The sequence below is a fragment of the Elephantulus edwardii genome, unplaced genomic scaffold (genome assembly GCF_000299155.1).
Source record: "Elephantulus edwardii isolate Elephantulus edwardi_28Jun2011 unplaced genomic scaffold, EleEdw1.0 scaffold00087, whole genome shotgun sequence".
Classification (NCBI taxonomy): Eukaryota; Metazoa; Chordata; class Mammalia; order Macroscelidea; family Macroscelididae; genus Elephantulus; species Elephantulus edwardii.
Window position 1 is genome coordinate 402,220 of NW_006399837.1, and position 16,372 is coordinate 418,591.

A 16,372-nucleotide genomic window follows, 5' to 3' on the forward strand; every position below is an offset into this window, starting at 1 on the left:
CAATTACAGTGGGTTCCAAGTCCACAAAAACGGCCCGGGGTACGTGTTTTCCAGCACCAGTTTCACAGAAGAAGGTGGTGAAGGAGTCGTCCCCTCCACCGATGGTTTTGTCACTGGGCATCTGCCCATCAGGCTGAATCCCATGTTCGAGACAGTAGAGTTCCCAGCAGGCATTGCCCATCTGGACACCTGCCTGCCCCACATGGACTGAGATGCATTCACGCTGATGGAGAAAAGAAAGAGGACACAGCCTAAGTCCCACATCTACAGTGCTCACCCTGAATCTCCTTCTTACCTATCACCTGCCAGCTAACATGACTCAGTTGGCAGCAGTGGGGACTTTGGGATGGACAGTGGTGAGGAGTCTGGCAGCCTGCCCAGCTTCCCCACCTTAGAACCCTCCCTCTGAGGGTACCCAGGAGGGCAAGCCAGCCCCTCTGCCTCCGTCTCAGTGGGACACTTAGTCAAATGAGAGCTGTGGCTCCGTATGACCCTGCCACATTGACAGGACACTCGAGGAGGACGCAGAGGGCAAAGCATACACTGCAGTGGCTGACAAGACTTTTCAGCCTGATCCCTGCTGCTCAGAGACAGCTTACAAAAGGGCTGTGGGTTCCCTGGAGCTGAGTTTAAAGCCAGAGGCTCTCCACCTGCTTCATTCCTTTGAGACGAACAAATTTTATTTCATATAACCCTCTTCCCTTTTCTTTCAGCAGGGCTGCAGAAAAATAAGTGTCTCAGCTTCCAGTGGGCATCGACTGGCCACACTGGATGCCCCCTCCCCCACCTTTAAATCCCATCTGGCTCCGGGGATCAATCCATCTGGCTCCTCTCCCCACCTCCACCCCCGCGCGCTGGGCGCCTTCACCACCTTCACCCACCCCGCGTCAGACCGCGCGGAAATAACAAGGAGAAAACTAGTGGGCGCAGAGGGCAGAGCGGGCATCAGGGGCTTGGACACTGGGCCACTCGCTGCCTGGGGCTCTGTCCCTAGCCATCCAGTTAACCCCTGACGCGCCAGAGTGGTGCAAAGCCAGGGCAGTACCCGAGCAGCCTTCTTTCCCAACCCCGAAATGGCGGGGTGACGGTTACCAAATACCCAGGAAAGGAAGTGGAACCTGCAGTGGGGCCCCAGAGGTAACCAGCCTGGCCCCAGGCGGGTGAGCTCCATCCGGCTCTGGGCCTTGCCTCTGCCCTCCCCCTAGATTTTTTCCAGCTCCTTCCCAGCCGCAGGCGGAGGTTGAATTTCGGGCCCCCGCTCCCGGGCTATAAATACCAACCCCCCCAAGTCACACCTCTCCTCCCTCCCCCCACCTGGCCCCGGCCCGCGCTCTCGCTCCGCGCCAGCTGTCTCTCTGCTTGTCCCCGCACCGGGTTCCAGCTGGAGGCCAGCACCCCTCCGGAAGCCTTAGCTCGTTCCCGCCACCCCTCCAAGGCTCAGAAGCGGGGTGCTGAGTCACTAGGGGCGAAGTGGGTAGGAGGGATGCGCGGAGAGTTGGAGGAAAACGGGGTACGGGCCTAAGTAACCTGACCCCTTTCCACCTCCAGGGGCCCTGCACGCGTGTGGTGTGTCCCTGGGGCGGGGGTGGGGGTTGGGTGCTGGGCAGGTCTTCCCGAGACCTGGTGCAGGCCCACGTGACTGCCCCAGGAGGATTAGGCCATCAGTGCTTGGTGGCGCCGGGGCAGGTGACCAGGAGGGCTTCTTGCGGGTGAAAAATGCCACCCCTCCCTACCCCACACCTCACTCCCAGCAGCCGAAGGTGACTATCACCGCTCGGACAAAGTCACCAGGTGCCGACTGGGGGGGTTGGGGAGTGTGTGCAAATATGCTCGCACTTTCTTGGAAACTGGAACGCCCGCTGGAGGGATTCTGAGAGCGGAGAATGGGGGACCCCCTGGGAGAGGGCAGATACGGGGGCGGGCGCGCTGTCTGCAGTGCCGCACTCACCATGATGAGTCTGGATAGTGCGTCTCACGTTGAGTCGGGGCGACGGGTCTCGGTGAGAACTGCGCTAGCTGCAATGCCGCACCGCACTTATAGGCGTGGGGGCGGAGCCCGCATGCGGCCCAACCAATAGGGGGATGGGGTGCCTCGGAACCACGCCCCATCGCCGAGTGTGCGGCCGCGAGGGGCGGGACGTGCTGGCTCGGGGGCGGAGCCAGACTGGACCCCTCCCCCTGACTCAAGGCGCGCTGCTCACCTGCCGGGCTGGGCCACGGCGCGGGTGGCGCGGCTCTAACCCGATGTTCCCGGTTTTGAGCCAACGCTCCTCGCTCCTGAGCTTCAGAACGGGGACGCAAGGCGCTGTGCCAGGACGCCTGCGGCCTGCATTCACGGTATGGGGGCGCCGATCGCCCAGGGGTGCAGTCTTGGGCCGGACGACGTCCAGGCGGACCTCCTGGAGGGCCTTCAGCTGGCCTCTGCCCGGACCCTCCGTGCCCTGCCTCCTGGGCGGCTCCGGCAAAGTGGCCGGTTCGCGTCCGGCCTCGGGGGCGCCCTTCTGCCAGCACGCTACCTGCTGGTCCTGGGCTGGGACGCCGCGCCGTCGCTGACACTGCGCAGCGGCCGGCGACCGAGAGCTGCACAGCCGGAGGCCCATGGTGCCCATCCAGATACCACGTCTGTCCCAAGGGCAGCCCCCCAGAATCTGCGGGGCGCGCGGCCCGGCCGCTCCGTCAGGGCCCGTCATCAGCGCCGTCACTATCAGTGAGCACAGGCCACAGCGGCCTGTCCTCCGTCCCTCCGGCCAGATGCTGGGCGCACCGGCTTTCCACCACCTTCTCCCACCCTGGGTTCGCACCTAGTCTGCTGCCGCGCGAGCCTGTGCGCAAGCGACTCGTGGAGACCTCATCGAGAAATGGGAATCATCCTTCCGCCCTGGAAACATTATGGAGGATCACAAGCACTGGTGACTCTGAAGTGCGAACATGCAGATTTTGACGTTAGGGCCGATTTTCACTTCCCCAGACCTCTCTGTCTAAGTGGTGGGCCGGTGCTGGGTCCCACATTTTGATGTCCTCAGACCTGAGACAAACGCCTCACCAGAAGCCATTCTGTCTTTCTACATTCCATTTCAGTTCTTTTTTCTTGCAAGAACAAATTTTTAAAAAATTCTTTATTCTCTCTTTATTCATTTTACTTAGAAAAACAATCAACACCCGTGGAATTAGCCATCATGAAATTAGGAGTCTTATTGCACTGGACAAGTCCACTGTCAGGGACCTCTCCAAAAGACTTAAGAGTAGTGAAGTCAGCTTGAAGACTAAGATACCTATGCCTGATCCAGGCTACGGCTTTTCTTTCATAAAACTTTTAATTGTGATTTAAAGGAAAGCTTACAGAAAAGTTAGATTTTTATTCATTCATTGTTGCACATTTACCCCTATTCCCTCCCTTATTCATCCCCAGTTCATTTTTTAATTTTTAAAAATTTTATTATTTTTTGTGCATACGGTCAAATCAGATCTGACTGGTATAGGAGGAGATTGCCCCTCCTTCTCCAGCAGAGCATCTAGTGGATTAGATTCGCATACCTCTGGAATTGCAGTGCAGCTTCTTGCCACTAGGCCACCAGAGCTCCCTTCACTCCCTCCACTTTTTAAAAAAAAAATTATTTATTCTTTATTGCACAGTTACCTCCCCCCCCCAAGTCCTCTTTGCAATGTACCTCTAATTCTGGGCTATTGTTGTACATATAATGCCCAATTATATATTTCTTATAAACAGTTCTTTCCTTCATCTATTCCAGTGCAATTATTCATTATCTATCCACTCTTATCCTATTTTCCTCCCAAATCCTCATGTCAGCAAGAAAAAGACTTGTTAGAGCTATTTCGGCTTTCCTCTGTTTGACTTATATCGTCTAGCTGTCTCCATCTGCTGGGGACATTAGTCAGGTAGTGTCCCTATACACTCCTTCTTGGACATCTCCTTAAGAACTCTGCTAAGTCATCATCACTTGCAGGGTTCACCCCTCTCTCCTCCCTACACCATCAAATGTCCCTTGAGCCAGGGTGTCTGTCAGTCAGTATATTTATTGCTGAAGAGTGGGACCCTATTTATTATACCCGATGGACAGCTGAGGGTTTTTGGAAGCTATGAATCACTAGAGAGGGAATTTGCCCATTTTTCTACTGTAGAGCTGCTCACTAGTGGATTTCAACCAGCAGAGAGGTGTGGCCTCAGGGTTAGCAGCTCCACCATGGATTAAACCACAAGAGCACTGACAATATGATACAGTATAAAACACCCAGTGATGGCAACTTGCCATCAACAGAACAGCTGGAAAGGAATACGGAGAAATATGACCAGGCTTCTATTTTCGGTAAATTTGTCATCTGTTTGAAGGGGACAAGAGTTGTTTGTACACTCTTGGTATGAACAGTTAGGAAATCAAAAGACAAATTTAACTGGGAAAGTCTACTGTCAGGGTCCTCTCTAGAACAGTGAGAAGCAACAATGTCAGTCTAGAGGTCAAGGTGCACGTGATCCAGGCCATAGTCTTCACAATTACTTGCTAAGGATCAGATAGCTGGACAATGCCTAAGGATGACAGAAGAAGAATCAATGCCTTTGAGTTGTAGTGCTGGAGGAATCTTGAACATACCATGGATCACCAAGAGAACAAATAGATCCGTCTTGGATAGGGTGAAACTAAGGCTAGGATATTGAAGTTCCATCTCACATACTTTGGGCACATAGCCAGGAAGGACTGGTCCTCAGAGAAGGACATCATGCTTAGAAAGGTGAACGGCACAAGAGAGGAAGACCCCTGAAGAGATAGATTGATACAGTAACTTGGGCAATGGGAGTAGGTGTGTCAGAGTAAGACTGGTACAGGACAGGGCCGGCTTCAGAGCTGTTGTACACAGGGTTGCAATGAGTCACAGGTGACTTGATGGTACATAACAACAAAAACAACCACCACCACAGACCCGTACAGGTTGTGCACTGAATATAGGCTCCAACTTGAGTAGGACCCCCGATACTCTGCTGTTTGCAAAGTGAACAGCAGTGTTCTAGAAAAATTTGCGTGGTTTGGGTATGAAAGACAGAATTCTTAGCGGTGTCCTCTAAGAAATTATATAGGAAAAAAGCACGGATGAGGTTAAAAGACAAAGAGTAGATAAGAGTATGAACTGGTAAAGGATGAAAGCAGAATTGCAATAGCATGCCTGCCCTCTTCATTGCGAGTCTTTTCCCCGCAAAGCAGCTGGTGGGTTCTAACAACCTGCCTTTGTGTTGGCAGTGCAATTCCTTATCCACTAGGCCACCAGTTGTTGTTAAGTGCTGCCAAGTCAACTGCAACTCAAGCGACCCTATGAACAATGGATCTGAATCGTGCGCATATTGTGCCATCCTCATCATCTTTGCTATACTTGAGCACATTGGCACAGTCACCATATCAATCCTCCTCCCTGAGGGTCTTCCTCTCTTTTGCTGACCCTTCCTTTCCCAGAAAGATATCCTTTTCCAAGGACTGGTCACCAGAACAGTGTGTAATTCTCTTCCGGTACTTTCCCCTGGCTACCTCCCCCCTGCCCTCTGCTGACATCACATTTTGACCCTTGACTCTATAGCAGAAACCATAAGCTTGAGTGGCTCCCTTTACAACATTTTACCTCTTTATTTTCTATAATAAGGTTTCTCCAGAGTTTTTATAATGGAAGAAATATGATTACACATTAAAATATTTCATTTATTGAAAAAAAAAAAAGAGTTGTTTGTAAGAAGAAAATGGGCAAGGTGTACAGCAGGATGCATTTAGAAATACGGTCATGGCCTGTACAGAGAAAGGAACCCTTAGTAGTGATCATAAGATACATAGCCTCCTTTGAGGAAAAATAATTAGTGAGATAGTTGTAGATTCACATAAAAGAAATAATACTGAAATCCCCTGTGCACTTTCCAGTCTCCTCAAGGCTAAAATTCTGCAAAGCTATGGCAGAGTGCGGGAACGCTGATGACGCAGTTCACAGAGAGTCAAGCTGCTAACTCAAAGGTGATACTTCTCTGTTGCAAACCGGATGCAGAAAGAAAGCAGGGAAATGGGGAAATGTGTTTTGAAAAGAGGGAAGGCTAAGGCAGAGGTCCTCTCACAGCATGGCACTGTGAAAAGGCCCCTTTCTTAGTCTCTCTATCGTTTCTATTTAGTTTCAGCCAATCATCCTTACAAAGTCCAATCTTAGAGGACCTCTGCCTTAGCCTTCCCTCCTTTTCTGAATTCATTTCCCCGTGTCCCTGCTTTCTTTCTGCAACCGGTTTGCAACACCTCTCCAGCAGTTCAAATCCACCAACAGCTCTGAGGGAGAAAGATAGGCAGTCTTCTCCCAAGAAAGTTACAATCTCTGAAAACCCACTGGAGGATCAGCTATGAGTCAGTTCCGACTGCACAGCAACGAGTTGGAGTTATAACAGAGTGAAGGGGCCCTGGTGGTATGGTGGTGAAAACACTCAGCTGCTAACAGAATGGTTGACACCCACCAGTGATTCCCTGGGGGAAGCCTTGGCATCATTTTTATGCTTGCATCTATGATTAGTTGTCCTAGAGGACAGAAAGCGACGCTACCAAGCCGCGGCCCTTTCTTTTAATCTGCGGCCCTCAGACCTGTTTTTCATTGTTTTTGTTCAAACATTCTCCTAGGTCGTATAGCCCTGGTTTGTCCACTTGCCATGCAGCGGTAACTGGTGGTTGCTGTGAAGCTGAACATTGTGACACTGATGTGTCAAATGTGATAATGGTTACCCATGGTGGACAGTGTTTGGTGGCAGCTTGGATGCAGGAGTGGTATCCACTTCTTTTTTTTTTAATTTTTTGTGTGAGTGTACCGTCAAATCAGATCTGACTCGTACAGGAGGAGATTGTCCCTCCTTCCCCTGCAGAGCATCTGGTGGATTTGAACCGTGCGCCTCTGGGATTGTAGTTGCAGCTCCTTGCCAGTAGGCCACCAGAGCTCCCCTTGGTATCCACTTCTGTAATAGCTTGCCTCTGGAAACCCTGTGAACCTGGAGACAGGATGAAAGTCACACAAGTGTTGAGGACTTTCATTCATAGGGTCGCTATGAGTTGCCTACCACTCGAGGACACTTAACAACAATAACAACACAGAGGGTTATGGCCTTGGAGACCCTGTGGAGAAGTTCTGTGAGGCCTTGTCCTGGAGGATCACCATGAGCTGGAATTAACTCAATAGGGCTGGCTTTTTCCATTTGTTTTCCAGGGAAATTTGAAAGACAGAGGACGGCCTGTCACATGCAGCCTCTTGCAGGCCTTCCTCACATCCCTTTCTTCACCCTCCACCTCCCACTGCTAATAGAATGGTTATCTTTGGCAAAACAAAAAAAAAGTTATCTAGGCCTCTTACATTCAAATTCTTTCTTTGTAAAACTGAGATAACAGCTTTGGGTGTTTGGGTCAGGTGAACACAGGGAGGACCCTGAGTCTTGGGTGGTGTGGACACTGAGCACACAGACTGTTAACTAAGAGCCTTTAAGGTTAAGTCCACCCAGAGGCACATTGGAAGAAACACCTGGTGACAGGCTTTTGGAAAATCAACAATCAGAAACTCCCATGGAGCACAACTCTACTCAGACACACAGGGCGTGGCCATGAGTCAGAAGTGACTCAATGCTAAGTGGTTGGCTTCCTTTGGAAGAACACCGCAAGGCCAGGGGAAGTGACAGTTTGGCTTCCTAGCGACCTCTGCGCACGTGTGGATTAGAGCACTCTGCACATGAGACTCACTGCCTGTTCCCCTGCCCGTTTCACTCAATCACAGACTTGCTGCAGGTAAAGGCTGCGTCTTACTCATGTCTGTGTTCTCTGTTCTGAGCACGATGCTTTGCACAAGGTAAGCCTTTGCTGAATGGGTGCCAGGTAAATATTTTCACTACAGAGTTGTTGTTCTTGGGTGCTTCGGAGTCTGGCTTCTCTTGTGGTGACCTATGTGATGGAGTAGAATAGCCCTATGAGTGGTTTTGGCTCTAATTCTCACAGAAGGAAATCACCAAGTTTTGTTTTCCTACAGAACCTCTAGGTAGTTTCATACCACCTGCCACACATTTAGTGGTTGAGCATTTATCCTTCGAAATTCCAGGGAATTAGGGTAAAACCTCAGGCTCAAAATAATGTCCTTCCAATGGATGCTAAATGAACCTATAGCAACACTAAAGACAAAGCAGAGCTGCCCATAGAGTTTCCAAGGCTGTAATTTTTAGAGTAGCTGGTGGATTTGAACTGTTGAACTTCTGGTTGTCAGCCGAGCACTGAACTATTGGACCACCTTAAATTAGGGTTTGTAAAATAATCTGTCATGGAACAGATTGCAATATTCAAAGAAATCCTACTGGGCAGAATAGAACTGACCCCAACCTGATTTCTAGTCTTGACAGAAGCAAACTCACATCTTTCTTTCATGGAGCAGCTGGTAAATTTGAACCACTGACTTTGTGGTTAGCAGTGGAGTACTTGATCACAGCCCATTGCTGTTGTTGTTAGGTGCCATCGAGTTGAGTATGACACTTAACGGCCCTATGAGCTACAGATCAGAACCCTGTTCTAATCTGTGCCATCCTCACACTTCCTGACACACTAGAGCCCATTGTAGCAGTCACCATGTCGATCCACCTGGTGGCTCCATCGCCAAACCTCCATCTTCCCAAGCATGATGTCCCTCTTCAAGGAATAGCCTTTCCTGGCAACATGCCTGAAATATTTGCATTTCAGAATGATAATTGGTGACTGTACTATGAATGCTCTTTAAAATTAGGGTAGAGGCCTGAATAATTGGTAATAAAAACCAGGACTAAGAAAGCTTTGTAACACTTGCCTTAACTTGCGAGGCTGAAGGACCTGCAAGTACACTTAAAAAGTTATACTGACTGAGAAATGTATCCTGTTACCAACCTGTGCTGTTAACTTCCCTAGTAAATCCCATAACCAGAAATGTGGTTCTGTGAGGTCTGTGTAGTGATTGCAACAAGTTTCAGACCCAACAAAGTAGTAGAATTGGACATGGAATTAATAAAAGTAGGTGTGGGAGCAGGGAGCTCTGATGATCTAGTGGCAAGAAGCTGTGCTGCAATCCCGAAGACAGAAGACCACCAGCTGCTCCACGGGAGAAGGATGGGGAATCTCCTCCCATATGATTAACTGCCTCTGAAAACCCACCAGTGGATCAGCTAGGGGTTGATTCCAACTCTACAGTACTCTCTGTGGGAGCGTAGGAGATATGCTTGACCTCATGGGACGTGACTTGGTGTTTTAGATGCTGTTCATAGGGTTAGTTCTCCCTCATAGCCTTTGTAGAGGTCAGCCATGTTTACATTGCCTGTATCCTTTTCACAAGCTGTTAACTAAATTGGAGATTTGAGACTACCTAGAATTACCTGGTAATCTACTCCCCAAAAGAACCACTGAAAATCCAATGCAACACATTTCCACACTGACATCTATGGAGAAACACTGAGTTGGAATTGACTTTATGGTGTCTGGTTACTGATTACTCACACAGGTACTCCTGCAGAATTCCAGACTTCCAGAAGAATGCAGGTGTTCAGCATAAACTCTGCTGTTTACAAAAGCCATCCAGGTACACAGTCATCCTCTGTAGTTAATTGTTGACTGGGGCTCTCTGAATTTCAAGTTTGCTGAGACCAAACTGGGGCCAACCTTGCAAGCAGGCTTTTCCAGAGATGCATGCAGGTCTACTTTCTTTTTTGGATTCTGTGTTGTGTACCATTGAGTCAGAACTGACCCATAGCTGACTCTCTAGCAGGTTTTCAGAGGCAGTTAATCGCACAGGAGGAGACTGCTCGTCCTTTCCCATAGAGCTGAGATCCAAACTCCGTGTCTTTGAGATTGCAGAACAGCTTCTTGCCGCTAGGCCACCAGAGCTCTATGACTTTTGCATAGTCACAGATAAATCTAGATTTTTAGTTGATCTTGAAAAGAACTGAAAAATCTGGCCACATTAGGTATGCATTAACTTTTAGCAACAGTGTGGTAGTTAGAATAAAAGCCCCCTCAAGAAGTCGACCTCCTAATACCCAGAAACAGACCTTATATGGCAAAAGGAGCTTTATCTAGTGTGGTTATGGGTTTTGAGACATTGAGATTATCCTGGATTATTCATTTTGGTTGAATGTAATCTCAAAGGTTCTTCTAAACAACAACAACAAAATAGTCAATACCAGAGAAGACATGAAAGCGGAGATGTGAGCGAAGATTTGAAGATGGAATCAAACTCATCGCTGTCACATTGACTCTGATTCGTGAAGCCCCGTGATGGTTTCCCAGGCTACATTGTAACTAACAGAAACTGTTCATCATTCTCCCAGGGAATGGTCGGTGGATCCAAATCACTGACCTTTTGGTCACTAGTGCAATCCTATGTCACCAGAGGATGGAAGGGGTGAAGGGCCACAAATCAAGGAATGCTGGCAGCCTCTAAACCCTGGAAAAGATAGGGAGCTGGACACTCCCTACACTTCTGCAGGCACCTTGAATTTATCCCTGTAAAATCCATTTTCACTTGTCCAGAAGGACAAACAGATAGGGCTCAGAAAAGGTGCAGCCAGGATGTTCATTGGAGGCAAGGGTAGTGAAACTTTCTTCACACGCTTAGGGCATGTTGTTAGGAGGGGTCAGTTCTTGGAGAAGGACATCATGCTTGAAAAGATGATCAAAGGAAGGGAAGACCACCTCCCAGTGAAACGGATGAACACTGAGACTGTATGGTGTGCTTGGGTTTGCCAGAGATGGTCAGGACGGCACAGGATAGAGCAGGGTTCAGATCCTTTGTTCATAGGGTTGCTATGATTCATGGTCAGCTTAATGGTGCTCAAGAAAAACAAAACCCATATGGAGCTTTTGTCTTCCAGAACTCTGTTACCATATATTCTTCTAAGCTATGAAGTTTGTGGCAATTTGTTACGCTAGCAATCAGAAAGAAATATGGCAACAAATGGAGTTGAGGGTACAGCTTTCTGAGAATGGGCAACAAGCCAGCTCACCATCATCATCGTTCAGTCTCCGGTCTCCCTGTGACAGAAGCAGAGTTTCTGTTGGCATTAAGCATCTCCTATTGAGCCCATGTTGAGATAGTGCATCTCAACATCAAGAAAAGAAAAATTCTTATCACTGGACCAACAGGCAACATTATGATAGATGGAGAAAAAAAATTGAAGTTAATAATTTACTCTTGTTTGGATCCACAATCAACACTCTTGGAATCAGCAGTCAGGAACTCAGGAGATATAATGCATCTGCAGTCAGGAATCTCTCCAAATTATTGAGGAGCGATGATGTCAGTTTGAGAACAAAGATGCATCTGATTCAGGCCATGGCCTTTCTGATCCCTTGCTATACATCTGAGAGCTGGACAGTGCATAAGGATGACAGAAGAAGAGTTGATCCCTTTGGACTGTGGTGTTGGAGTACTGAATATCCCCTGGACAGCCAAGAGAATAAACAAATATGTCTTGGAGAAAGTGCAGCCAGAGCGTTCTTTGGAGGCAAAGATGATAAAGCATCACCTCAGATACTGCAGGCATGTTGCTAGGAGAGGCTATTCCTTGGAGAGGGACATCATGTTTGGAAAGGTGAAGGGTTGGCAAAAGAGAGGAAGACCCTCAACCAGGTGGACTGACACAGTGACTGTCATAATAGGCTCATGTGTGTCAGGGAGTGTGAGGATGGTACAGAGTAGAACAGGGTTCATATGCTGTTCATAAGGTTACTATGAGTTGTACATGACTCGACAACACACAACAACAATCTAGTCCACATTATACATTTATGTTACCCTGACCCCTGCAGCAAGGAAGCTAGACAAGTCATAGTTGCAGGAAGAACTGCCTGAGGTATGTTAATATGATATAGAACACAGATGGTGTTTAGGATTGTGTGTGTGTGTGTATACACACGACTGTATGTGTGTGTGTATGTTATCTCCTCCGTGTTAGTATAGACGCCTTGAGTTAGGGTCACTAGTTCTAGGTGGGTGTGCTGATCATGACCCACGTTACCAGAATGAAAACTTTCAGACATGCACATATGTAAGAATTGAGACGTTGATGCCAAGCGCGTCTCACTCTTGGCCTTGAATCACTTCTTAGTCCATCTTCACACATCTGGCAGGTGCCCTCTCTCTGAATCTCCCTTCTTCTTCCTCATTGTTCTCACCTTCTTCTATGACTCCCCCCACCCCACCCCCGGGTCTCACCTCCATTCTGCAGCAATGCAGCAAGGCTCTCAAAGTGTAAAATTGCTCCACTGGTTGTAACTGAAGGTCAAGCTGTAACCTTCAGTCATCTCAGAGTAGAGCATCATCCATCAGCTGTCCTTTTTTACAACACAGCCGTCCAGAGTGATGGCTCTGACCTCCCTGCCTTTGCGTATTCACTCCTCAGCACTCCCATTAGGCCTGGTTTGTACCCTCCACTGAGATGCTCTGACCAAGTTCTCCAGCAGCTTCTCTCTTGCCAAACCCAAACGTTGCTTCTCTATTTTAATCTTTCTCAATCGCTCGGTGTGGCTTGACATAGTGGATCCCTCCTTCCTTGAAACATTTCCTTTCTGGTTTCTATAACCCCTCCTGCTTTTGCTCCCCACAAGTGGGTCCTGAGTTTTTCTCTCCTTTTACTGTCCCCTTTAAAGGAGCAATTTTTAAGAATTGGTGATGATTGTATGTGACTTTATATCATCTCTACTTTAGGAAAGTGAAAAATGTCTGTAAAAAGTTAGTCACAATTCTAGGGTAATCTCCAAATGAATACACCTCAAGTATCATCTACATGCTGAGGAGTCCTAAGTGCCTATTTCCAGCCGAGACCTCTCCTGTGAGCAGGACATCTTTACTTGAAAGCCCACTGCTATGGTTGTTGTTAGGTGTTGTTAAGTGGACTCCAACTCTCAGGAGCCTGCAGACAGACCTGTGTGATGCTGTGTCACCCTCCCAATCACCCGTATATAAGTCATTCATCGCTGTAGTCACTGGTAAGCCCAACTTACTGAGGGCTTTCATCTCTCCACTTTTCCAAGCAGAATGTTCTTATCCGAGGACAAGCCTCTCCTAGTAACATGACTAAAGTATGTGGAATCTGGAGATCCATCTCTGGAACACCTTGGCTGAGTTTCTTCCAAGACAAACTTGTTAGTTGTTTGGCAGCCCATGGTATATGCACTATTTGTCGCCAACGTCACAATTCAAAGGATTCAATTCATCTGAATTCCAACTCACTGTCTAACTTTCACATGCATATGAAGTCCTTGAAAATTCCATGGCGTGGTTCAGGCACAGCCTAGTCTTTAAAGTCATTTCCTCTCACATCGACACTTTAAAGAGGTTGTTGGCAAATTTCCCAATACATTATGCTGTTTACTTTCTTAACTGCTTGTCCCATGGATGTTGATTGAGAGTATAAGTTAAGCTAGTTGGTATTGTTATGTGCTGTCAAGTTGCTTGCGCCTCATAGAGGCCCTGTGTACAACAGTTCTGAACCCTGCTGTATCCTGATCCAAACATACTGTCTCTGACACACCCACCCCTATTACCCCAGTCACTGTGTCAATCCATCCCATCCAGGGTCTTCCTCTCTTGTGTTGTTAGACATTGAAAATATAACAAGTTCAATGTGGAATTCTCAATTTCCTAATCTTATCCTACTTCCTGCCTAACCTTCTATTTTAGGATTCTCAGTTTGAGTGAATAACATCACCTCCTATCTAACTGCCTAAGCTAGAAAAACCAGAATCATCCTGTATTCCTTTTCTATTTTGCGCTCTCCTCCCTACTTTTATTAGTCAGAATTTTTGGCTACAATAATGAAAAGCCTAATTATAATGGTTTAGACAATGAGAATATTTACCATTACACATGAAACGTGAGTGTACAATGGTTCCAAGACTGATTCAGTGATTTCATCAATACCTCTGGTATTTCCAGCTTTCTATTCTGGCATCTTCACTGTGTTGGTGAATTCTTCCCTCATAATCACAAGATGGCTGCAGCAGCTCCAAGCATCACATCCTCATATGACCCTGCCTAAACGAAAGGAAGGGCGTTTTCTTCCACATTCCTTTTTATCAGAGAGAAAAAAATAGGGCAGTCAAGCTGACCTCCTCTTATATCACACTACCTTCATGACCAAAACAATCACTGGATGGAGAGAATGGAACTACCATGAATGGTTTAGATTAGTACATACCTACCCTCTAAGTCAGGGGGAAAAGCTCTCTTCCTTAAACAAGTGAAAAGCTGAATGCTTAAAATCAGGACTCAACCAGCTAAGAAAAAGCTGAGGGTAGGGTGCAGACCAGGCTACCGGGCAGGCCTACCACATTCCACTATGCACCAACACACCCTATCACTTTCCACCATCTGCCCTGCCTGCTGCCCCACTTGTTCATGCCGTACCCCTTTCTGTCTGGGTGATGAGTAGCCTTCTAACTAGCTTTCTAATTTGACTCCTAAACACTATCTAATCGTGATGTCGACAATTCTGTGGAATTGACTCAACAAGAGTGAACGTGGTTTTTATTTATTTATTTATTTTTAGAAAAATCCAACTTGGCACACCCATGTTTATTGTGGCTTTGTTCACAATAGCAAGGAGTTGGAAACAACCCAAGTGCCCATCAACAAATGAATGGATAGAAAAGCTGTGGTATATTCACACAATGGAATACTAACTACACTGCATTGAAAAACAAGGAACTCATGCAATATTATTCAAAATGGGTGGCCCTGGAGGACGTTATGCTGAGTGAAATATCTCAGTCACAAAAGGACAAATACTGCATGGTGCCACTGTTGTAGTATGGGACTGACATCAGTGTTGGGGTAAGACTGAGAAAAACTGGATAAACTATGTATACTGCATTGAAACAGATTAGGGAGAGAAAAATTTAAAAGCAATATATGATAGGGTATTATGGTTATCACAAGAGTCCAGAATTAAGGTTGCATAGTACTTGGGGCGGTGGGGGTTAGGGGTGCAGGGGGACTGTGTACCAATGAAAGAATTTTTTCTTTTACTTTTCAAAGAGAGGAGTGAACTGGGGCGGGGGGAGGGCTGGACAGGGAGAAAAGTGCAACAATGAGTGGAAATCCAAAATCTCTGTAAATGTTTATTAAAATTAATAAAATAAAACCCCCCAAAACAACCAACTTGGAGCCATTGGACTTCAAATGTATCTCTTCACCTGAACAGTAGTTCCTGAGGTCTGGTAACACAGTGGAGTAAGCATTGCGCAGCTAACTGAAGATTTGCTATGTTGTTGTATCCTGTCGAGTCAGAACCAATTCATAGCTGATCCTCCAGCGGATTTTCAGAGGCAGTCAAGAGTAAATCACATGGAAGGAGACATTAATCTTTCTCCCACAGAGCAGCTGGTGGATTCAAACCACATGCCTTTGGGTTGGCAGTGCAGCTCCTTTCCACTAAGCCACCAGAGCTCCTAAAGGTCGGCAGCACCAATTCAATCAACTCAATAGGGACAGGTTATCTCTTTCTAGATCAACCTGCTGTGGGGTTGGGCTGCCTCACCTTTGCTGATTGTATTCTCCCAGGGAATCTTAGCCTTTTAAGAGAGAAAAGCTCTGGTCATGGAGAGGTGAGTTCATAGTAGAGTTACCATCTAGAGATTCTGGGCCATCCCACAACATACTGTGATGACTGGAGCTCTGCAAGGTCCCTACCTTAAATAACTCCACCTTCCCATTTGTCACAGTGGCTGAAATGTCACATTAACAATTACATCCTGTGCATTGTTGCTAGTTAAAATACTTTGACGTGTTAGTCGTGACAACCCTGATCTTGGTTATGACTGCTGAGAGTGGCTATAGAAATGGAGAGTGGTTTCTAGGCAGCATCAAGAAGATAAAGTTGAGGCTCAAAAACCAAACCAAGCCTGCTATCAAAACAAGTAAATTCTGACTCCTAGTAACCCTCCACTTGGTTTTGTGAAACACTGAATTCTCACAGGAAGAGATCTGGACAGTAAAAACACTGTCACATGGAAAGGACAGTAGCGTGGAAGCACAGAAGGATGTCTCCTAAAAGGAATCCTAATTCCACCCCCATGTGGCCTTTCTCCCTCAGAGTGGTTAGTGGATTCAAACTGCCAACCTTCTGGTTAGAGGCTTAGCATGTTCCCTGTAATGTCACCAGGGCTCCTTCATCTGAGGTTGGCAGACGCGACTTTGAAGTTTAATCAGTCAGTGTGGTTCTGAGCTTTTCCACAGCCGACATTCACTTCACTGGATGGGTGTGTGAATGTACAAAATTGGAGAAAGTTTGAACTGGGATTGAACCTGACTTTAACCAAAGTCAAAGTTTAGTCAAACTAGGGTGCTGCAGCTGGTGGGA

General features: G+C 47.2%; 1 protein-coding gene across 1 annotated transcript in view; it reads right to left on the bottom strand.

Annotated features, from left to right (window-relative positions):
• TUBA4A (tubulin, alpha 4a) overlaps nt 1–217 on the bottom strand; it is a 1,896-nt gene extending 1,679 nt beyond the window's left edge. The window contains exon 1 of the mRNA XM_006890247.1: nt 1–217. Coding sequence (XP_006890309.1) covers nt 1–181 — 181 coding nt within the window. The 5' untranslated portion in view covers nt 182–217.
• Nucleotides 218–16,372: the final 16,155 nt, after the last annotated feature.